Here is a 22458-nt window from a genome sequence, read left to right on the forward strand (position 1 = left end):
CTCCCCACCAAATGTTCTTATTAAGGTCACCCAAAACTTACTAATCATGAAATCCAAAGAAAATATTCTAACTTTATTTATCGGAGTTCTCTGCTGCATTTGACAACAGTTGATTACTTTCTCCTTGGAATGTTTCACTCCCTTGGTTGCCCTGGCAACCCCTCTCCTAGTTGTTTGTCGCATCTCTGAGGTCCTTCCCTTTTGTCACCTGCTCTCACCTTGATTGGCTCCTCACATGACACTGTAACTCATGATTCTACCTTGGGCCCTGTCCCATTCTCTTTCTGGGGATCTTACTCATTCTTGGGCTTCCCTTTTACTCTCAAAGTGGCCTTGGCCCTGGGCCAGTACTTCCAGTCCAATCTCTCCCTGAGCCCCAGAGCCCAGATCCAAGTGCCTGCTGGGCTCCACTTGGCTGTGGCCCTGATCCCTTGGCTATATCTGAGTACACTGCCGCACTCCTCACACTGGCTCCCCATGCTGTGTTTCTCATCACAGGGGCCTTCCTGCCACCAACCCAGGGCCAACCAAGGCACATGGGAGTCACCCTCATCTTTAGCCTCTCTTACCTGACAGTGACTCACACAATTATTTTTGGTTTTTAGCTACTACAAGTTTCTGATCTATTTCTCTTCATCTCTACTGGTATAATTCAGGCCCCTCCCTCTCTTATCTGGAGCTTGGTTTCCTATTATATCTCTCTGCCCCTGGGCTGGTTACTTCTTGTGATGGATGTCTTAGGGTTTAGGCTTTCTAGGATCTCTCATTCCTCCTAAGGCCCCTTGTTATATTTACGGTAGTTTCCTGTTCTCTATTTTATGTGGCTGTGATGAGATCTGGGCTGCTCTTGCACACAGAAGCTAGAGGCTCCTCCTCCAGCTCCTGCTTCTTACCACCCAGGTCCCATTGGGGTGGCACCAGGCTTGAGCTGAGCCAGTTAGACCAAAGCTCTCTTTTGACTTTGACTTCTATTCCAACATGAAAGGAAGAGAATTATTCAATGTCTAGGAGATACTATGTGTTAGCAGACCCTGAATGTAGCATTTCAGATTGTGCTGGGTCTTCACCCACTTCACTGTCCATCACTCTCTCCTTCCCTCCTGCCCCCCCACCCTCAGTCTCTGTTTCCTAACCTGTGAAATGGGGCTGGTGGTAGTTGTGTGCCTCACCTGGGGTGGGAGGATGGGGTTATGAGACAAACATAATGATCCACCATGTAAACTGTAGAGTTCTGCCCACAGAGGATTACAGGTTGTATCTCCTGAGATGCAGACAGCCTCACATCCAAGGCAGCCCCAACCTTGAATTTTATTTCCTTGTTCACTGATTCCCTGGGAATTGTCATAAAACCTTTGTGATGAAACAGAATTCTGAACCTCCATTTCAGGCATTTGATTTCAAGCAGAAGATAATTATTCTGCCTCTACCTAGCTCGCTGTCTGTTGCTAGGTGCCAAAAGGTACAAGAAACGAGGAAGACATGGCCCCAGACATGAGGCAGGATGAAACTACTGCTAATTAGAGCTGTAGTCGGTGCCCAGAGGGCAGAGAAAAAGCCTCCAGAAGAACATGGAGATCAAGTTACCTCGTAAGATGTACATGATTTAATTTTGCCTCTTTCCACCAACAAGGCTAATCCCTTCACCTCCACACTTAATCTCACGATTCCCGGGGCCCCTTGTGTGACCCGTTCCTGCTCCTCAAACTTGGCTCCCACAGCCCTCCACCCTCCAAATGTCAGTGGGTAAGACACAGCACCTTCCTGGGCCCTGCTGTCCCCCCCGCCCCAGCTCTCCCTTTCCTCTCTTGCTTTCTCGGCCAGACTCCAGGTCATCCCTCCCCCAGAGTTGCTGTGGCGAAGGACCCCAAAACCAGGTGTGGGAGATGCCCTTCTCTCCCCTGACCTCTGTGCATCGGGCCCACCAGTAGCCACACTGACCCATGGAAAATCTCACCTCCCTGGGTTTCTGGGATGCCCACTTTTCTGGTCTTCTCCTCTAGCCCTTCTTGCTCAGTCTCCTTGGCAGGTCCTCTCCTGCATCCATTCTTAAAATGCCCATCACAGCTCAGTATCTGGCCCTGCTCTGGGAATTCTGCACCTTCTCCTTCAAGCTCATCCCTAGTTCTCCAGCTATCCTCCTCATCAAAGCCCACAGCTACAATCGCAATCAGTTATAAACCAAATCTTTTGTTCAAATCTCCCGCTGGATCCAAACCCTCTTCCTAGCTCCTTGTGGGCCACCTCCACCTGGATGCCCACCTTTCATTCAACCTGTCCTAAATTGAGCTCAACAATCTTCCTCCAGCCCCTAAGTCTGTCCTTTCTCTTGGGTATTCTTTCATCCACCCAGTCACCCAAGACAGAAACAGGGAAGGCACCCTTGACTTTCTTTAACCCATTAGTCAGCCAGCAGGTTTGTTTCTGTTTTTGTTTTGTTTTTTAGGTTTTTCTAACTTTACCTTCTCTCCATCCTCTTGGCCCCTGCCCTAATTCAGGCCTTGCCCTTTCTACTTGGACCAACACAATCATCTCATTAGTCTTTGCCCCTCCAAATGTCTCCAAGCAACCAGAGTAGTCACCCTAAAACATAAATCTTACACCTTGGGACCTGGCTGCTCAAAGTGTTTCAAAGGGTCCCTCTTGTCAAGAGGAAGATGACCCAGCTCTTCAACTGGACAGACATGGCACTGTGTGATCTGGTCCCAGCTTCTCCATCCCCTACTTCTTACTTCATGCTCTGGCAACCCTGAACTATCTACGAGCTCATTCATGATGCTGACTTCTGTCTCTGTGACTCTTGCTCATTTGGGCATCTCTTCTAAGAACCCCCCAGATACTCCTATAAAGCCTCACATTTGCACCACCCATCCTAGCTGCTCCATGCTTTGCTCATGTCCCAAGCACATCTCTGGCCTTCTTAGTACACATCATTTTAGTATCTGTGTATCTTACCTCTTTGATTATATGCCCAAGATATGCTATATCTCATTTATTTTCATATTTTAACACCTAGCACCATGCCTGACACAAAGTAGACAATAAATGTGTAAATATATAGGCCACTTGCCCTTTCTTGAAACTTTCATCTTGCTCCTTCTCTTTGACTCTCATACTACTTTTCAAAAAGTTTACACCAATTCACAGTCCCCTTAGCACTGAATAATAGTGCCTGGCCCACTGTATCCTCATCAGCATTTGGTATCCTCAAACTTTCCCCCTTAATTTGTTGGTGAAAACTCATATTTCCTTTTTTTTTTTCCAAGAGAGGAGCAAAGGGAGAGGGAGAGAGAGAATCTTAAGCAGGCTCCATGCTTAGCATGGAGCCTGATGCAGGGCTCAGTCCCACAACCCTGAGATCATGACTTGAGCCGATACCATGAGTTGGAAGTTTAACATCTGAGCCATCCAGGCATCACTCTTTATTGTTTTTTATTGTTGATCTTTGGTTATTAGTGGATTATTTTCTCAAAAAAACTTTTAATCAGTTCTATTTCCTCTTCTGTAAGGTCAATTTAGGTATACACTTCTTGGTTGCATTTTTACTGTTAAGGTTTGCTTGTGTCCTTTTACACATATGGATCTGCAAATAGTTTACCCATTACTTTTTGGTTCTGTTTGTGGTATGGTTTGACTTTGGAAATACTTAGTTTTATGTAGTCAGATTGGCTGGTCTTTGCCTGCTTGATGTCATTTTGTTGCTTTTTACCCTAGTGGGGTTCTCCATTCACTCATTAATTATCCAATTCATTTCTTCCCTGGCTTTTAATGGGCTCATATCTCCTTTTTGACTTTTTAAAATAGGTTTTGAACTTGGGTGTGTGTTCTGAGGTGACACTGGAAATGGATTAATATTTTTCTTTCAATAGTCAGAGCCCCAATTTTGGACAAGAATTACTCTCATGGCTCTGACTCTGAGCTAAACCATTCCTGACTGGTTATGGCATCAGAGCCACAATCTTCTCACAGAACATGCCACCTGGATGGGGAATTGGAAGGCTATGAGAAAGTATGATTCCAGGCACAGACAATGAAATAGAGAGAGGACTTCAAGGAATGGAAGCAGAAAACCTTTCTGGAAGCCCTCCCAGGACAGTGTGTGAAAAGACCGTTTACCCGCTTTGCCAATATGAATGGCTGAATCTAGCCAGCACCCACCAGTTCTGGAGGCTTCTGATCCTGCAAATAAGCATGATACAGGGATCACAAGAGAAGGGAGAGCCCAACCCTGCCCCTCATCTGCATCAACCTACCTGCATCAACTCTGCCAGGACATGTTGCCAGTGGCAGAAAAATCTCCCAGCCAGTTCTGCCAAGCTCATCTTCTGGAGGCTGCAGCCATCACCAAGATTCATCCATGTTCCAAGATGTGGACTTGACCCAGACCCTGGAGTCACCACGCCTTCTGTCCAATGACTGCTTAGGTACCAGGGCATCTGAAGGCGATGCTAGAACTGGAAAGCAACTCGAGATTACCTAGTCCAACTGCCTCATTGTGCACATGGGGAAATTGAGGCCCAGAGAGAACATGTGACTCATAGCCACCTGTTGGCAGGAGCATGCCAGGCTGTAGAGCCTTTTACAAGGTTATTCTCACATATCTGAGAAATAGTAGTCTCCGTGATTTCTGTGCATGAACTATTCATCTGGAGGCTGGAAAATATTGTCACTTCAGAGTAGCTAAGGAGACACTGGGACACAAACTGAATTTTCTTACTTGTAGGAAGGACTGGGCCACCTAAGTCCTTAGAAAGTCCCAGATTAGAGCCATCCCTCCATCCACTCCCCTGGCCAGCTAATCAGCAGGTTCCCGGCCAGGTCTGGTCAGGCGATGCCTGGTCAAGAGATGAAGACCAAGTGCCCACCCTCAAGGGTTGTACAGGGTTTTGATGGCCAACCTGAGTTGGGAGCACAGGCAACAGGGAGTCACTGATGGGCTTTGTTTGCCTTCTTCCCTCAGGGATCTTCCCAAGTGTGCCCTGACTCTCAGATCCTGCACCCAATAGATTTGAAGTTTAGTCTTTAATGCAAAAAAATCCTTTCATGAAACACTTGCTTATTGTAACACACTTTCACCCTGTATCTCTAAGAAGTAACAAGAGTAGTGAAATAACAAGGGTGAAGTTCACTGATGGCTCTGGAAATGTTAAAGACTTCCGGTCTGGTGCAGTCCCCTCCTTGGCATATATACAGGGAACAGACGCCTTGGGAAGAGTGAGCAGAAGAGAACAAAGTCACATGGGAAATGAAAGTGGGTGGGGGTCGGGCCTCCTTAGAGGGCTGCAACCACCAGTGTGGGGCAGGGAATTGGCTGAGGGTTTAGCTTTGGCAGAAGTGCTAAGCTGGCCAAGTGTAGACTCCCCACAGCTGCCCAAGAAAAGAGGTGAGAGGCCAGATCTGGCACTCCAAAGATCTGCCTATTGGGCTGCTAGGGTGCCTCCTTCCTGCTGGGCTGAGCTCAAGGACAGCATGGTCTTGTTCTGCATCAGCTTCTCAAAGCTTGGCACAGGGCCTGACAAATGCTTTAGCATGAACAAATGAGCAGGAGAGTTGGATGATCAGATCACATCCCTAAGAGGCTTGAGCCCAATAAGGGTTAGAGGTGGACGGCCAAAGAAGAAAGGGAATAACATTTGTGAAGACTGCATCTTGAGCCAGGCTACGGTGGATGTTAAGATGTCCATTTTACAGGTGAGGAAACAGGCTCCAGGAGGTGTGGTCACAAAGGCGGGGGCATAGGGTCCAGGGCTCCCTGAAGCTCACCTCTCAAGGTCTGTTGGTCCTAAACTGTTCCCCAAGTCTACTCCCACCCACTGTTTGAGTCCCAATACGTTAAAGGGAGACCAATGGCTTCCATATGAAGTCTTCAGCCATTGGTGGGCCAGGTTTCTCCCTTCCCCAAGCCCACTCTATCATTAAAGTTTTTCTCAAGATACTGACTTCTTTCTCTGAAGTTTGGCAGACCAAACTTACCCCTCTTCTGGCTTTTGGGAAGACAGTGGTGAGGCAAAGTACTGGGCAGAGGCTGGATAAACCCCTCTGAGTCAGGATCACCTTACAGTACTTGTTGGGAAGAGCACTTCTTTGCTCTTCCCTCTTTTCAGAGTGGTGACCCTCTCACCCATTATGGGGTGGGTAGAGGGTGAGGGGTGAGCTTTGCACTGGATGCAGGGGACTAGACACCGGTGATAACCTTTCTCTGGCCTCCTTTCCTGAAGCTGTTCCATGGGAGGCAACTTTCCTTCCATCACCTTTCTCCATCCTCCTCCCTCCCCAGCTTACTTTCTCCTCCCTTCATCTCTCCAACCACCATCACTACTTAGATCCACTTTTCCTTGTTTCTCAGGAGCCAGACAGGACAATGGCCTTCTCAACAGCCCTATAGCCTTCACAACTCAAATGTTAGCTGTCCTGTTCCTTGCTGAAAGAATCTCACCTTAAAAATGCTGTTCGGATTGGGTCATCCCCTATTCCCACCAGATCCCTGTTTGTGATGCTTCCAAGTCAGCTGGAAATCGAAGAGTTCCTCGGCACTGTTTGGGGGCCCGCCACTAGCATGTCAGCCTCAGGCCCCTCAGTATCTTCCAGTACAGTTCTTGAAGCTTTGAATAGCCTGACTTCTATCCCCAAAAGCTTTCTGGGGCTTTGATTCTAGGGCAGCCAGCTACTGGTGGCCCTTCATTTGACTTTCAGCCCCATTTCTTTATCTTCAAGAACAAAGATGCTTGATGAGATGCTGAGAAATAACATCTCATTTATTAGTTCACTGCCCAAACATTTATTTGTCCTCAGGTCTCAGCCTGAACATCAATCCTCCCTGGCTTGCATCAGATCCCCCTTTGGACTCCTGTTATAGCACCTGCCGCCATTCATAGTTTTATATGTATTGGTGGGATTATTTACCCAATATCCCACCCTTTTCCATTAGCCTGGATGACTCCTTAATGGCAGGCACTGTCTACTCTGTGTGGCCCTCAGGCCCACTCCTATCCCCTGACTGAATGAATAACAGTGCAGGTTCCCCTGAGGGGTGGGAGAAACCGAGTCACTGCTTAGCGGACATCTGATGAGCAGAAGCACTAGCACTGCCACTCAACAGAGGGTTGAGCAAAGAGCTCTAGGCAAGTGATCTTCAGGCAGAGGGATGAAGTTCAGGAAGGCTTCCTGACAGAGGCATATCTAGGTTCACAGGGTACACTTAATCATAAAGCAGATGCAGGCTGTCCTGCAAGGGAACTGCCACCTTTCCAGAGCTCAGTCACCTTCCTCAAGTGCATCCAGGAGCACTTTAAGAACCTTATGAAGGATTCCCAGTATTTAGGGTTAGGAACTGTTTGTTCCAAATACCACATTTTATCTATAAGGAAGGTGAGGTCCAGAGCAGCGCACAGAGCAGTTCTGACAGAAGCCTCAAGGGGTCTTGTGGTTACCAGGTACCCTGTGAGCAACCATTTCACACTGGAAGCCACAGCAACCAGAGGGATCGCACAGCATGATTTTCGAAGGCCCAGTGCCCCTGTTCTTTTCCCAAGAGGTATCTACTTTTCATTTTCCTGAAAGGTGTTTCAGAAAGAGAAGGCAGGGTGCTTGCCGGTGCTGCCTTGCCAAGGTAGAAAGCAGCGCTGCCTCAGAGACAGAATGCTGATTTGGCAGTCACCTTGGGGGGGGAGTGGGCTGCAGGCTCCCTGTGGGAAAGGGCCACAAATCTTTCAGAGGGAGGCCTGTTTGTAACTTTTAAGCGGGCTTGACCTACAACAGAAAGCTGCTTTCTGAGGAAGAGCAAAATAAACAATAATCTTGGCTTCATTTATCATCCAGGTGCCTCCACGGGAGAGTGGGGCCACAAAAGCCCTGTTTGTTTGCTTGTTTTGTTTTTGGAATTTGCAATTGTCTATTTTCTTAAGTCTTCCCCACTAGGCTAGAATCATGCGCTCCTGGAGGGTCAGGCCTGGGTCTTGCCCCGAAATCCCCGGCAAGCCTCATACAAGGGCTCAGTTTTTGCTGAATATATCTTCCTTTCCATGTGTAGGACTCTGCAGCTTGTCAAGACTTTGTTGAACCATGAAATATATCCAGAAAAGAAGAATTCAGAGGTAAAAGCACAAGAGGACCAGACAGAAAATATTCAGCATATATAATCAATACAAGTTCAAGTCTTTGAAAATATCTTTAAGATAGATAAATCTTTGGCAAGTTTTGGTCAAGAAAAAAGAAAGCATGGACAAGCAATGCTAGGAATGAAAAAAAGGGACAAACTGACAATGGGGAAATTTAAAAGGGGAAGGAGAAAATACAAACCTTTATGGCAATAAATTAAAAATCTAGATAAGACATGTGACCTATGAAATCACCAAAGCCCTTTCGCAACGGTTACCTCCATAAACCCTTACAACAGCACTGTGCTTTGGACAGCAGTGCTCACTGAGGTTTTCTAGAAGGAAAAGAGATTGAGAGGTGGACACTCAGCACAGATCCCTGACAAGCTACTCGCTTTGTCTCAAAGGTCACAGCCACAGTACCTGCCACACTCTCGCACTTCCAGCCATCACCTTAAGCCCCTTGGTTGGAAGCCATCCTTATTTATTTTTCCACTTGAAATGCCATAAGGGGTTTCACTTTATTTTTACTTCAAAAGCAGCACCAAAAAAATCCTTGACGATTAGAGCTCCAGCTGTCCTAAGTTGTTTGTCAAGGGATCGGTTACTCAAATCTCCTATGGAGGGAAACAGTTTCAGGCGAGGCCATGGGAGCTGAGAAACACAAATGTCTCATCTCTAAAAACTTTCAGACTCCCTCCTGTTCACCGCCTGGCCTGCCCCCTGCTCCCCCTCCCCCAACCCCACCATCTGCTCTCCAGAGAGCAGATCAAATTTTCGGGCTAAGGTACTCTGGCGCCAAGGACTCAGCCCCTCCACGCTATCCCCTGCCCCCCACCAATGTAGAAATCCAACACCACAACCCAAATGGACTGCAGCCATATAAAACCACAAAGTAAAGTTTATAAAGCTTTATTAAACATTTCAAACAGCTGTGCAACGAACACACCAAAAATAAAAGCTCCAGAATAGCAGTCCAAATGTTCCACAAGTGTGGCCTCATAGTCCCATTCCCTAGATGGACTGCCTCCAGTTCTGTCCTCTGCCTGGCCCACCGCCTTTCCCACTCAGGCAAGAGAAAGATGGATGATTTAGACTGGACGGACAACCATGCCGGTCCCCAGTGGGCAGGGGCCAGGAGAAAGTCTCGTTTGCCAACACTTGTTACTGAAGCGCAGAAAAAGCAAAAAAGCAAGTGACAGTCACAAAGTCTTCCTGTGTATTCTTCGTAACATACAGTCTATATGCGCAGGACTGAAGGAGCTCCTGGCACGAGGACGATGGCCACTGCTCCTCTCTGTCTTGTCTGAACCACCTTGGAGTCCAGTGTGCTGGTCACCCTGCAATCCCCATGCTAAATAAAAACTGTAGCGGCACCTACTATAGCTAGCTATTGCTAAACCTCAAAATCAGAACACGTTCAATAAAGCTTCTTTAAAAGGAATATACACATGTATCTGTATACACACACACACACACACACACACACACTCACGGCACACCAAAAAATACCCAAACACCTATCAAGGGGATCATGGCTGTTATGAAACACACAAGGACTCTCCCATTCACTCGGCTGGGGACTGCTACATCTACGTGGACACACCACACCTCAATCCTGCAGAGCATGCACAGGAGACAGAGGGAGGCCCCCCCTCCTCAGGACAGTTGAGAAAGGCAGGAGGAAGGGCAAAGAAAGTGAGCCTGGGCTGGTAAGCATGAACCCAGACACCCAGGTGAAAGAGCAACAGGTATGTTACTTCTTTCTTAAAAACGACGTGGAGAAAATACTGGAAATTTGTGGACAACAAACAGTCAAGACACATTTTTGTCTGGGCTGCCGACTGGGGAAAGGAGGATGAAAAAGCGAGGCTCTCGGGCGTCAGCAATCTCTTTTAAATTCGAGATAAGTGCAAAAATGAGCCCTGTCTTGGACAGGTGCTCCCCCAAAAAGGAAAGGAGTAGAAGAGAACTAAAGGGAAACCAGGAGAGGGACTGAAGGGGGTAACATTCTGGGAAGGGAAGAGACCCTGATAAGGAGGGGTCACAGAGGTGATGAGACTGGCATTTTATCTGCCCAGGTCATGCTGGGACGGTTGACCAGGATGGGTGCAGACTCCTCGCAGGAATGAGGCGAGGGGGGTGACCATCCTGCCAGCCTTAGGGTGGGGGGGGAATCGAGATGGGGACAGAACACACACAATCACAAGACCACCCACGACTACAGGACTCTACAATAAAAGCACCGGTCAGTGCCATTATTCACATTATAAGGATAAAACATCACAGGCCAAGAAAGGCGCCGTCAGGAATGTGGCACCCGCGGGGCTGCGGGATTTGAAACTCCAATGCTTTATGACCTATGTCAATGCCTCCCCTCCCATCTTCTGCTTCCTTGGAAAGCTAACTGAGCAGGCTGTTAGGTGCCCACAACGCCGGGGTCGTGCGCCGATTCCGGAAGCGGGGAATCAGAGCAGTGGTACAGGAAACAGTTTCCCCAGCAGCTATAGCAGATGAGAAACAGTGCTGCCAGGAAAACCAAGGCACAGATTGTGCAAGGCTTCCGCTCCAGGAGGAAGCTGAGCAGGTAGAAGCCCATGAACATGGAGTGGCTGAACCACAGGGCGGGGTTGAGGGGCTTGGGGATGAGGAGGACGGGCAGCAGCCACTGGAGGCAATACATGATCTCTGCTGGGCAGGGCCTTCACCAAGGCCACCGGGCACCGCTGCAGGAACCGACCTAATGGGAGCCAGCGGGCGCAGGCAGCTGCCCTCCGCTTTCTTCAACCCTCACTCTCCAGGAGCTGAGCCGCTGTGCTCTCTGGCTGTCAGCCCGGGATCACCAAGGCAGCAGGGATCCTGAAGAGAAAAGTCAACATAACAGACAGACAGACAAAAAACAGACAGACAGACACACACACACACACACAGAAAAAAAAAAAAAAAAACAGGAACAGAATGTATACTTATTTGGGAAAATGGATCATGGTTAACAACAGTAAATGTGAATGCCCTTTCCTCCCTGCCCACCCATGAAGTCTACTCTCCACATCACCGTTTCAGGAAGCTCCTGGGGTATCTCCCCTGGGCTTGCTGGGGAGTTGGGCCAGAGGGCTCTTCGGGCAGGTCTGGCACAGTGGACTGGCTTTGCCTGGGCCCTGCCCAGCAGAGATCATGTATCGCCTCCTGGGGCTGCAGCCCGTCCTCAAGGGGCCCAGACCTCACAATACCGCCCTGTGGTTACCACTGGATGGCCACGGGCTCCGTGCTGTGCCCCCACGAGATAAGAACAGGGTTCAGTTCTGAATCTAGTGTCTGCAACAGCAGGTGCTCAGGGGAGAGTTAAAGCACCACACTGCTGGAGTTCACAGAGACTGGATTTTTGAATTCTCTGCGAAGCTGCAGCGGCAACACTACCAAATATCTTGTTTTAAGATGGCAGCCCGGCATCATTTTGCCAAAACCAGCCAACTTCTTTGAAAGTCAACATAGAAAAAAAAAATCACCATGCTATTTAGTCGTCCAAACTGACCTCGTTTGGATCACTTACACTTTCCATCTGCTGCTGGTGCTGTATAGACCCTGACCTCTGTGAGCTTTTAATTGAAATTAACTTTCTATTCACACAGGGGCAAATGCCAGTTGGCCCCTGAGCTAGGCTAGGCAGCTTGCTGGAGAGGTGCTCTCCAGTGGCCGGCCACCAGTGCGCCGGAGCTGAACTTGCAGACCGCGGTCTTCCCGCTGTGCCTGGAAATGGACCTGCAGCAGCCACAACCCTCTGGTGGCGGCAGCAAAACCCCATTCCTAGCTCCAGCCGCCCAGCGCAACGGGTACAAAGAGCCTCACTGGCTGTGTTAAAACCTATCAGGGCCTGGGGCGAGGGGGGGGGGGTGGCGGGGGGAGCAGAAGAGAGAGGTTGAGAAGATCTGTCCAGCAGAAATGATCCCGGAGCATTTTCCGACCACTTCTCGGAGAGCTCATCTCATCCCTTGCGCGCACACAAAGGCGCCAATCCCTCCCACATCCTTCCCACAGGGTAGATTCCGGGGACTATCACTTTTGCGCCTAGAGTTCAGTGCCCTGGTTCAGTTCCTTTCAATCGTCACTGTTGTAGTAACCGTAAGAAGGGGGATGCAAAGAAATCAGGGAAAAGTTCCGTGCTCAGGGACTCTAGTGAAGCAGAGGACACGGGCTTACAGGCATATCAAATATCAGAATAAGAGTACACTGATCAGGGGCCTATGAAGCCAAGACTCCGGGAAGGGGAAGGGGCATCTTCTTTTTTTCCCCTCTGCGGAGTAGAGGATACCTAAGTTAGGTTTTCCACTCATGCTCAAGGTGGGTCCTGGCGCGTCACTGGACACTGGGCTCAAATTTGCAGGCCACAGCTCCGAGGAGTTCCGTGCCAAAAGGCGTGCATCCCCTACTCCAGCCTTTTGCGCTACTACTCAGGAGTTGTAGTTCCCCTCCATTTTACACTAAAATTTAAAAACGGGCATAGCGGAATCTTCTGGAAAGGGGCTAAGATGGAACTCAGGAGGCGGGGGTCGGTGTGGAAAGAGCAGATGGATTATTTTTTCCTCTCCTGGCGAATGAGGAGCGCCCCCGGCCACCCCTCCTCATGGACCACCCCCCCCCCCCCCAAAAAAACCCGCGCATGCGCATTTGGATGGCAGGCGGATACTTAAGGCGCGGCCACCGCGGCTGCAGCAGTGCGCCCAACAGCGGACTCCGAGAGATCGGCGAACGTCGGCGAACCGCGCTCGCTCTCAACCCACCGCTCTCGGAACCATGGCGGCAGTAGCGGCAGCCTCGGCTGAGCTGCTCATCATCGGCTGGTACATATTCCGTGTGCTGCTGCAGGTAAGTGTGCCCAGTTTCTGGGCGGGAGAGGGGTCCCGATGCGCGCCCCCTAACCGGCAGGCCCACGTCTTAATTGCCGCCTCCGGGACCCATCCTACCCTTATTGCCGCGGTCCCTGCTTGCCCGAGTGCCGCGGCTGGCACCGCGTGCCCCTGCGCGTTCCCTGCGCCCTCCTCCTCGCGCAGACCCTTCCCAGTGCGCCCGCGCCCGACCGGGAACAAAGAGTTGGGGCGCGGCGGGCGCCAGCCGCTGACGATCGCCGAGGCTCTTAGCGACCAACGCGGTAAGAAAAACCCGCTACATCCAAACTCGACCCCAGGAGGGAGGCGGGGCACTTCTGTTTTGCGAAGAGACTTTACGATCGTATAGCAAAAATTTTCCGCCTTAAAAAATTGCGCATTGCAGGGAAATTTTTAAAAAAAATATAGCGCTTGCGAAGGTGGAACCAAAAATAAGTTAGAAAAAGGCACGTCTCAGGGAAAAAAAAGCACTTCCTAAAAACCCACAACGAATTAGAAAAAAGTAATTCGCGGGAAAAAATGAATTCGAGAAAATGCGCATTGCAGGAAAAGAAATCAGGCAAAAGCACTTGGAAGAAAAAATGCATTTAGATAAAAAGCGCATTGCAGAAAAAATCAGACAAAGGAACTAACAGAGAAAAATCGGATAAAAGCGCTCTGAAGCAAACAATTAGAAACGGTTCTTTGCAGGAAAAATGGGAGAAGAAAAAAAGCACTTCCAAAAAAGGGCAATTTGCTTTATTTAAAAAAACAAATCAAATAGAGGCAAAGTGCTTTGTAAAAATGAAAAAAAAAAATCAAAAGAAAGCACTTTGCCCATAAAATCATTTACCCTAAAAGCACCCCTTGCAGGAAGAATTCCCTGCTAAAGGAATCCTTTGCCAAAGGAATCGCATATTTCCTTTAAGGTGTTCCTGGAATGCTGCATTTACTGGGTAGGATTCGCTTTTCGAAATCCTCCAGGGACACAGCCCATTGCGAGAAGTGAGGTATACCTAAGTTGTGGGTCCAATCAGCTTGCTGCCATGCAGCCTTCAGCACAGTTGGAAAAGCTCCAGCTGCCCTGACTCGTGGACAAGCTGCACCCGCGCCTGCCTCTCTAAGTCCGACAGGCGGGCGGGGTAGGGGGTGGGGCGGGGGCGGGCAGGCAGTGCTGCAGACTAGCTGCTGGTGCCTGCCTCTAAGGGCTGGTCCTGGGTCTCTTGCTGTAGGTGTTCAGGTACTCCCTGCAGAAGCTGGCATACACGGTGTCGAGGACCGGGCGGCAGGTGTTGGGAGAGCGCCGGCAGCGAGCCCCCAACTGAGGCCCCAGCCCCCAGCCCTGGGCGGCCTCGTCACCAGGTGCTCCTGTGCTTCTCAGCCAGCATGGGAGCCAGTGCCGCACAGGAATGGGGAGTCCCCTGTGCTCTCTCGCCAGAGGAGCATTTGCCAAGGTCAGTGAGGGGCCGGTAGGCCCCCGGAGAAGCAGAACCGACAATGATGACAATACCAGATCCCTTCCAAACCCCTTTGCACCCCTCCGACTGCTGGGCGGGGTAGAGGGAAGGGGGGGTGGGGGGAGCATACCCCCGAGATCTGGGCACAGGCAATGCATTCTAATCTGGACCAAGTTGGGACAGTGCCATCCCAGCCCCGCAGCCATGGCCGTGCCAGCAGGCCCCACCACAGAGATCCAGACAACTGCACCAGCCAGCAGAATGGACATTCCAGCATCACCAGCCGAAGCCCTGAATCTTGATGCAGCAGACAAGGCACCAACCGCGTGCCTGTGTGGCGGGACTGGAGGGCAGGAGTGAGGGAGGAGGGTTAAGAAACAGAGTGAGGCCCTCTCACTGTCCCTTGCCTACAACACGTGCATTCCAGCCTTGCTGTCTTTGCTCCCTCAGTACCCTTTCCCCCCTCACTGCCTCTTAAGCCTACCCCAAAGAAATGTGTCACTCAATTTGGACCTATTCAACCAGTAAATGAATGCCATCTTTACTAAAACACCTTCTCCGAGCCCCCAGCCCCTCACTGATCTTGCTTTCCCTGGTCTCACGCAGTTGTGGTCAATATCGTGGTAATCGCTAATTGTACTGATTGTATAAGTGTGCATTAGTTGTGTCTCCCCAGCTAGATTGTAAGCTCCTGGAGGACAGGGACCACCTCTACAAAAAATAAAAAACCAGTACCTCCCCCATCTCGCACAGTGTTCCAAGACCCTGCGGGGTGGTGGAGGTGCACCAAAAAGTCGTCTCTTGTGACTTCTTTTGCGGCTTCAATACGTACTCCTAAGATTGGGCTAATGCACTATTGTGGAGGGGGTACACTACTTGGGAGAGGGAGGGAAGGCAACAAAAGGGGAATAAGCTGGGACCCTCACACACCCAGTTCCATCTTAACACTGTTCTGAGATAAAGAAACACTTCCCCCACCCCAAAAAGAAAGGTCTACATCTTTACTTATGGTCTCAGAATAAAGGACTGCTTCCCCTCCCCAGGGGGGGTGGATGCCTTCACTTGTCCTGGAATAAGGGGCCTTAGCAGGTAATTACTAGGAAAGATGGCGTAAGGTGAGAGTAGCCCTCAAGATGGGGTACGAGAGACCAAGGGGATGATCAGGACTTCAGAACACAAAGCTTTATCTCCAACCAGAAGCCCCAAGGAAATGAGCACTGGACACGGCGGGCACTGGCTTAGACACTGAGAATTGGGAAAAAGGTGTAATATGGTGCCTCCCCTGGCCTCCAAGCCCTATAACTCCTACCAGGACCACTACAAGAGCATTCTGCCCTGCCTTGCTACTCTCCAGGTCTCCTTCCCAACACCCCAAGAACCTCTCTCTAGCTCTCCCCATTAGTGAGTTCTCCACTTCTGGCATTAGCCTCTATATTCTTAGGGGTGCTTACCAGGTCCCTGGCCCTGGGCTCTCCCCTGCCATGTCCAGGGTACGTGGGCAGGTGGGCTGGCAGTTTGGCTCCCAACCTCTTTCTCTGTTCTTTCACTCTTAAATGAGCCAGGACTCCTTTCACATGGTCAGCTGACTGCCTCGCCAAATGGCCCTGCTGCCTGTTCAGCCTCGTCTCTGGCTTAATGTGTCCCTGTCACTACACACCTGTTCCTGGGTCAACACCAAGGGAGGATTTGGAGGGCCATAAATTTCCCTTTTTGCCACTTCCTCAAATCCCTTAGTCACAGTTGTCACAAACACTTCTGGAGCACAAAGCACCTTGCCCCCTGAGCCTGATATTTTCCCTCCTCTAAGCAACCCCTTAAGTTTCAAAACCCAGTGTCAGCACTTTTAGAGGCATCTGGAACTTCAGTACAGCATCAGAGAATTATAGGGGTAGAGGGTACAGACCTTGGCTCTGGTACTGGGCTGTCATCAATCAGCCCAGGCAACCTGGCCAGGTCAACTCCTACCAACCCCTCACCTTCAGTTCCCCCCTGTAAATGGGCTGTTAAGATCCCAGTGAACTCCAGGATACTAGAAACATTCTGCCGGGGCGCCTGGGTGGCTCAGTGGGTTAAGCGTCTGCCTTCGGATCAGGTCTTGATCCCAGGGTCCCTGGTAGGGAGGAGCATGCTTCTCCCTTTCCTCCCCGCTTGTGCTGTCTCCCTCTCTCAAATAAAATCTTAAAAAAGAAAAAAAAAAAAAAATTCTGCCATCAAAGTGGCAATCAGGACCCATGGAGATGTATAATCAGAAACTCCCATCTTCCTTAGGCTGGGTGGCTCCAGCTTCCACTATAGCCTGAAGGTGAGGCAGGTCTCCTCTTGCCCCAGGGTGACTCATCTGCAGGCAATGCCCACACCTCCCTTCTGAAGCCATTATCTTGGCAGGCCTCAAGACTGGAAGTTGCTGTGGTTTTCCACACTAAACCTACATAACTATGAACATTTCAACATGTGTTCTCAGTGAAGACTGCCTCACCTCAGAGCCTTCAAGAGGTGTGCCCACAGTCCCACTGTCCCAGATACTCTAACCTCAGCCCAGTTATAAAGTGGCTGGGTTCAGATAGACAGGGATGGAAAGAAGGGTCTGGCTGTTTCGGACAGAGCATGCTCCCTTTAGCTTTTTGTACCCCCTTTGAAAGGCGGGAGGCTGCTGGCAGCTCTATGGCTTTCCAGATAATCTTGGTGAAGCCCATCTGTGGGACTTCTCCATCCATCCATCAGCGAGCGTGGCATGGTGAGATGACAGACTTCCAGGCAAGGGCTGTCCTGGTGGCCTACATCCCACATGGGTGGGCTTGAGTGTGCAATGTCCACTCCCCCAACTTCATCCCTCAGCCCCAAACCCTCATGTTCTGGCAGCAAACACAACCCACTGGAAAAGGGAGAAGGAATGTGTCCACACTTTCTATTCCTGTGTGGTGCCTAGAAGTCTGGTCCAAACATATCCTGTTTATAAAAATTTTTCCAGAAGCAATACCGTTAAAACATTTTATTCTGATAGTGAGCAATGGTAGAAGTTGAAAATGACTAGAGTTTTATTGCAGGGCCCTTAGTTCACAGGCCTCCCTTCTTCCTAAACTGTTTCTACTACTCCCAAAAAGGCTTTGCCCTCATTAAGACCAAGCATACAGCAGATGAGTTGTGAGGCTACTGGGATGGCTTTGCAGGACTCAACCAACAGGCAAGACTCTTGCACTAATGCCCCAAGAAGGATGTTAGTTAGTGTCTTAGCCTAACCAGTTAAGCTGGGGGTGGAGGGGAGAGGGAATTAGGTAACATGACTTTCAAAGGTGTGGGCTGCTGTGACACTATCTCTGTGGAGTATTTGAACTGTGACTGAAGGAAGGGGTGAGGGGACAAGTTTCTTAAGCTTCAGCTGCAACAGCAGCTTATTACACCTGGGTTGGATGAGGGAACAGGTTTGCTGTGAGCCATTTGCTAGATATCTATTGTCAAACTTGTATCTACTCAGGAGCCAGTAACCTAAAGTGAGATTCTGAATTTGCAGTATTATCCCCAGAGATTTAAACGTGCACAAACTCGCACACAACACACAAAACATTAGCCTAACAACAGTCACTTTTTCCCTGGTGGCCTCTGACTTCCTCTATATGCCCCAGAGACATGTCACCATCTTCTCTGGGAATGATTCCGTTCACCCTCCCCTCCACCCCTTCTCCCTCCCACAGGGCCCATACCCCAGCAGGATCCAGATTCCTGAGCATTCCCAGAACAGGAAGTCAGAGAGGCAGGCAACACATGGTCCTCGGTATAGCACAGTGACAGGCTTGAAATGGAATGCATGTCTCAAAGATAAGAGAACAACAACAAAAAAAAGACAGCCAAACCCAGACTTCCAGATTCCTCTTTGAAACAACATATTACAGATAAAAGGTTAAACTGTTTTTGGCAGCAGTTCTAACAAGACCAATGACAGACAGAGAATTGATCCGGTCACTGGAAACTGACCAGGGCTCTGAATCTTTTAACAGATTTGTTTGACATTAATTAGTCTCTGATCTAAAACAAACAAATAAATAAGATCTAACACTTGGCATTAGCACTTAAGCTGGAACTTTTTTTGTTTGTTTGTTTGTTTTTGTTTTGTTTTTTGGTCCTGGCTTTGGTGTTGCCGTCCAGAAGGCTGAGGGGATGGTTGGACCATGTCAGGCAGGGCAAACAGAAGCTGTTCCCAACACACCAGCTCCCTGAAAGGGATAAAGCACGATCCGAACCTATAAACAGAAAGATCATTTCCTCCCTAGGACAGACCCCGGTCTGTCCCAACGTTTAGCGTTGAAAAGGGACGTGGAGGCCTGGCAGAACTCACAGGTTTGGAAGGGGTAGCGACAAAGCAACTGTTCCCCATCCCCCTTTCTTCTTTGTAGGCCACTGGAGTGCCGGGCATTCCGTTCCCTCGGCTGCCCTTGAGGGCCACTCCCCACATATGCTGGAGAAAAGGGATCGGGTGTACAGACTTGACAAAGTTATGAGAGGAGGAGGCACCCGCGACTCAAAGCAGAGCGTCAGCCTATTACCCCGTCACCTCGGACACCACAGCGGGTGCCTGGGGTGGAGACCACTTTCGCCCCCTCTCACCCGCGGCCCTTCTAGGAAAAATGCGACTGAAGTGGCGGGGACAAGTTAGCAGGACTCTCAGAAACTGGGCCCCCTGCCAGGGCCCCCCCGGGGCGCGGAGCGGGGAGTCGCGCTCCCTCAGCCCCGCGCCCCCCGACTCTGCCTGTCGCGTCCCGGGAACAGACAGGCGAGCACTGACTGACCTTGGAGGCCGGAACGAGACCCAGGGGTCCGGGGCCTCGCCCTCAGACCGGGAAAGAACCCCCGCGGCCCGGGGGGGGAGGGGGACGGGGGCCCACACAGGGCAATCACGTGACCCCACACAGGGGTGGCTCCCCCAGGGTGCGCGGAAGGAAACCCCCCGAAAGGGACCAGGCGACGCCTAAGGTGACCCCGAAGGGACAACATGGCGCCGCCGCCGCACCGAGGGCCTCTCATCCCGTCCCCAGGGGGCCGACGCCACGGTACCTGCGAGCCCTGCCATGGCGCCGCCGCCACTGTCGCCCTCGCTGCCGCAGCCAGCCTCCACCTCAGCTCGCCACCGACGCCGCAGGAAGCCGGGGAGACGCCCCCTTCGTCTTCTAGTGGAGCAGGCCGAGGACCCCTTCGGGTGTCGGGCTGCCTCTGGCAGACGCCTGATCATAAAGCACAATTTGGGGTCGTCCTCTCCCGATGTCCCCCAATGTGCGCCTCAGACGGGCCTTTGAAAAGTTTTCTGTGCGTGTGTGAGTAACTCAGGGGACTCGCAAGTCTTCAAGCCTGAAGAATTTTTAATCAGGCGCGCCCCGGACAGCCCAGCACCACGGCCTCATGGTCCCCTCATGCATATGCAGCAGATTGTGATCCTCGCTCGCTGAGCGCCGAGGGGGCGTACCTTAGGCTCCGTAGGTGAGCTCGGGATTCTGGTTCCCTGCGCGGATCCCCCGTGTCATCCGGGCAGGACCTCGTGGCTCAAAGTCCGCCCCCTCCCTGGCCCTTTCACCGAGGGGCCAAAGTTCAGGAGCGGAGAAATCGGGTTCAGAACTAAGGACCTGATTAGGGTCAGGACCCGACTCCTCCCCGGTCCCTCTACCCCGGGCAACTGGTCTACCCCGACTCTCGGCTTCCCCGGGTCTGATGAAATGCCTTCTTCACAGAGTTGTTACGGGGAGTGAATGAGTCAGGATTCATTTATTAGCTAATTGAGTTCCTCGAGGGCTTACTCTCTTAGTGCAGTGCTAAAGGCGAAGAGTGTGGCATAGACATTGCTGTAATCACAAGGCTCTGACAGTCTAGTGGGGGAAAGTGTGGGGGCGGAGGGGGGGAGAGGAACGAAGGTCAGCAGAGAATCACTGTGTTAGTAATATTAACCAAATCGATATGTAAGTATACAGCATGGAGAGGGCAGTGGGGGAAAGTAAGGAGGGTTATGGAAAGTGAATGAGGTCCTAATATGGGGCACGAGGTGGAGGTGGATCCTCCTTGAGAAGCTGGTATTTAGATTGAGACACCAAGGACAATTAGGAGTTGTGCAGGGCAAGAGAGACGGGAAATGTTCCAGGCAGCAAGAACCACTTGTCCCAGATAAGGTGGGAAGGAGCAGGGTGTGGGTGAGAGGTGAGCAAGGCGTAGTGCAGGTAGTGCTACCAAACGAATTTGGATTTCTATCTTGACAGTAACGAGAAGCCCTTTTCATCAGGGGAACGATAACAAATTTGGATTTCTGAAAGGCAATCCTGGTTGCATGGCTTGGAAAACACTTGGGAGCAGATGTGGGGGGGCGGGGAGGGAACCAGTTAGAAGGTTATTGCAGCTTTCCAGCTACAAAGTAATGATGACTCAGGCTGGTGGTTCGGAGAGATGGAGAAGTAAAGGATGGAAGATTGGATGTGGATGTGTGCTAAGGGGCAATGGCAAGAACATCTAGGTTTTTGCCTTGAGTAGGAGTCAAGAACCCTTCACTAAAGTGATGAAGCCTGAAGAAGAATCAGATTGAGGGGGAAGATACAGAGCTTGGCTCTGAGAAGGCAAGTTTGAAATGCCTGGGCAATGTCTAGGTGGAAAGGGTCAATAGGCATTTTTATATGAGATGAGCTCAGAAGAGAGGTCTGTGCTGGAGATTCATATTTGGGTAGCATCGGCACATATGTAATGGATGAGATCACGGAGCTGGATGAGTTCCCAAGGAAGGGAAGGTAGATTTTTGAGGAACAGAGGAGGAGGAGCCAAGAAAGGAGGCTGAGAAGCAATGACCAGAGGGATAGGAGGAAAACCAGGTGAGCATGGGATCCCAGAGAGGAGGTTTCAAGAAAGAGAAAGTGCTTAGTGGGGCTGACTGCTGTAGACAACAGAAATGACACCATTGGGTTTGGTTACAAGGAGAGTTTATGAATTGTATTCTTTATTTTGTACGTCCACAAAAACAAACAAACAAACAAACAAACAAAAAAAACAAATCAATTAGCTTAAAAAATAAGTAGGCTGCCACCCAATGGCAGATTAATTGAGTGGCTTGGCAGTGTCATCAAGGGACATTCCATCTGCCAGGTTTATTTCATCTCTGTTCTGCTGTCCTTATGATGGTTTCATGCTCATGGTCATAAGATGGCCAGTCCAGTTCCTAGGTCACATTCAAGTCAATATGTCCATTCCTCCTCCAGCTTAGAAACAAACTGGATGTGGCCTCTCTCTATTTTGCTGCCTGCGGACTGAGGGATCAATGCACCCATGCCAGGTACACCCAAAATAACACTGGAAGAAAAGAAGAGTCTCATAGTGGAGGCAAGGACGTGAAGCAACTGAAATTCTTGCATATAGCTGGTGAAAGAGGATACAGCCATTTCTGAAGACCTGCAGTTCCTACGAAATCTGAACATACACCTAAGCTGTGACCTAGAATTTCCACTCCTAGGTATTCAATCTGAGAGAAATGAGTGCCTATGTTCACAAAAAGACTCGTGCAAGAATTTTCATAGCAGATTTATTTATAGCTTAAACTAGAAATAGCTCAATGTCCATCAACAGGAGAACTGATAAATTATGGCGCATTCATCCAAAGGAATACTATGTTATACATATAAAAATATAATAAACTGATATATGTGATATGTGGATTAATGTCACATACAGTATGTGTACTAAAAGGATCCAGACACAAAAGCAGTACATATTGTATGATTCCATTCACATATAAAGTTCTATCTGTGGTGATAGAAATCAAAATAGTACTTTCCTGTGTTGGTGGGAGAGGAGTAGAGGTGGGAAAGGAACAAGAGAGAATTTTCTGGGATGCTGGAAAAAGTCTGTATCTTAATCTGCTTGGTGATTACATTGGCACAAATTCATCAAGCTATACCTTAAGATTAGGGGATTTTATGTACTTTATGTATGTTATACCCCAAGAGAAAGAAGATATAATAGAGGGAGGTATCCTGCCAATCCATGGTAGTGGTTTGTGCTGTTGAGCAAGAATCAGAAGGTACTTTTTTG

At 49.9% G+C, this 22458-nt stretch overlaps 2 protein-coding genes and 1 long non-coding RNA gene across 12 annotated transcripts in view; 2 read left to right on the top strand and 1 right to left on the bottom strand.

The window, feature by feature from the left end:
- BLCAP (BLCAP apoptosis inducing factor) overlaps positions 1 to 20103 on the bottom strand; it is a 53840-nt gene extending 33737 nt beyond the window's left edge. For 3 of the 8 annotated variants that reach the window (XR_012018560.1, XR_012018562.1, XR_012018563.1), the window contains exons 1-3: positions 19865 to 20103; positions 19459 to 19625; positions 1170 to 10952 (exon numbers count right to left, since the gene is read on the bottom strand). Coding sequence is in view for 1 of the 8 variants with exons in the window: in XM_072800978.1 (XP_072657079.1) it covers positions 10513 to 10776 (264 nt within the window). In the remaining 7 variants the exon portion in view is untranslated. Of the gene's footprint in view, positions 1 to 1169; positions 10953 to 19458; positions 19626 to 19864 lie in introns of those variants that run through there. The other 5 variants (XR_012018566.1, XR_012018564.1, XR_012018561.1 and 2 more) reach the window with 5 other exon arrangements.
- On the top strand, positions 12784 to 15205 carry NNAT (neuronatin). Of its 3 annotated transcripts, none has more exons than XM_072800979.1 (3): positions 12784 to 12956; positions 13885 to 13965; positions 14188 to 15205. In XM_072800979.1, exons 1-3 carry the CDS (start codon positions 12885 to 12887, stop codon positions 14278 to 14280), a joined length of 246 nt encoding a protein of 81 aa, XP_072657080.1. In that variant the 5' UTR covers positions 12784 to 12884; the 3' UTR covers positions 14281 to 15205. The 3 variants fall into 3 exon arrangements, with proteins under 3 accessions (XP_072657080.1, XP_072657082.1, XP_072657081.1); XM_072800981.1 differs by having other exon boundaries at positions 13885 to 13960; XM_072800980.1 differs by lacking the exon at positions 13885 to 13965 and having other exon boundaries at positions 12786 to 12956.
- Positions 18918 to 22072, top strand: LOC140618436 (uncharacterized). Its single transcript, XR_012018567.1, has 2 exons — positions 18918 to 19878; positions 21630 to 22072. It is a non-coding gene; the product is annotated as an uncharacterized lncRNA (long non-coding RNA).
- Positions 22073 to 22458: the final 386 nt, after the last annotated feature.

Source organism: Canis lupus, chromosome 26, assembly GCF_048164855.1.
Source record: "Canis lupus baileyi chromosome 26, mCanLup2.hap1, whole genome shotgun sequence".
Classification (NCBI taxonomy): domain Eukaryota; kingdom Metazoa; phylum Chordata; class Mammalia; order Carnivora; family Canidae; genus Canis; species Canis lupus.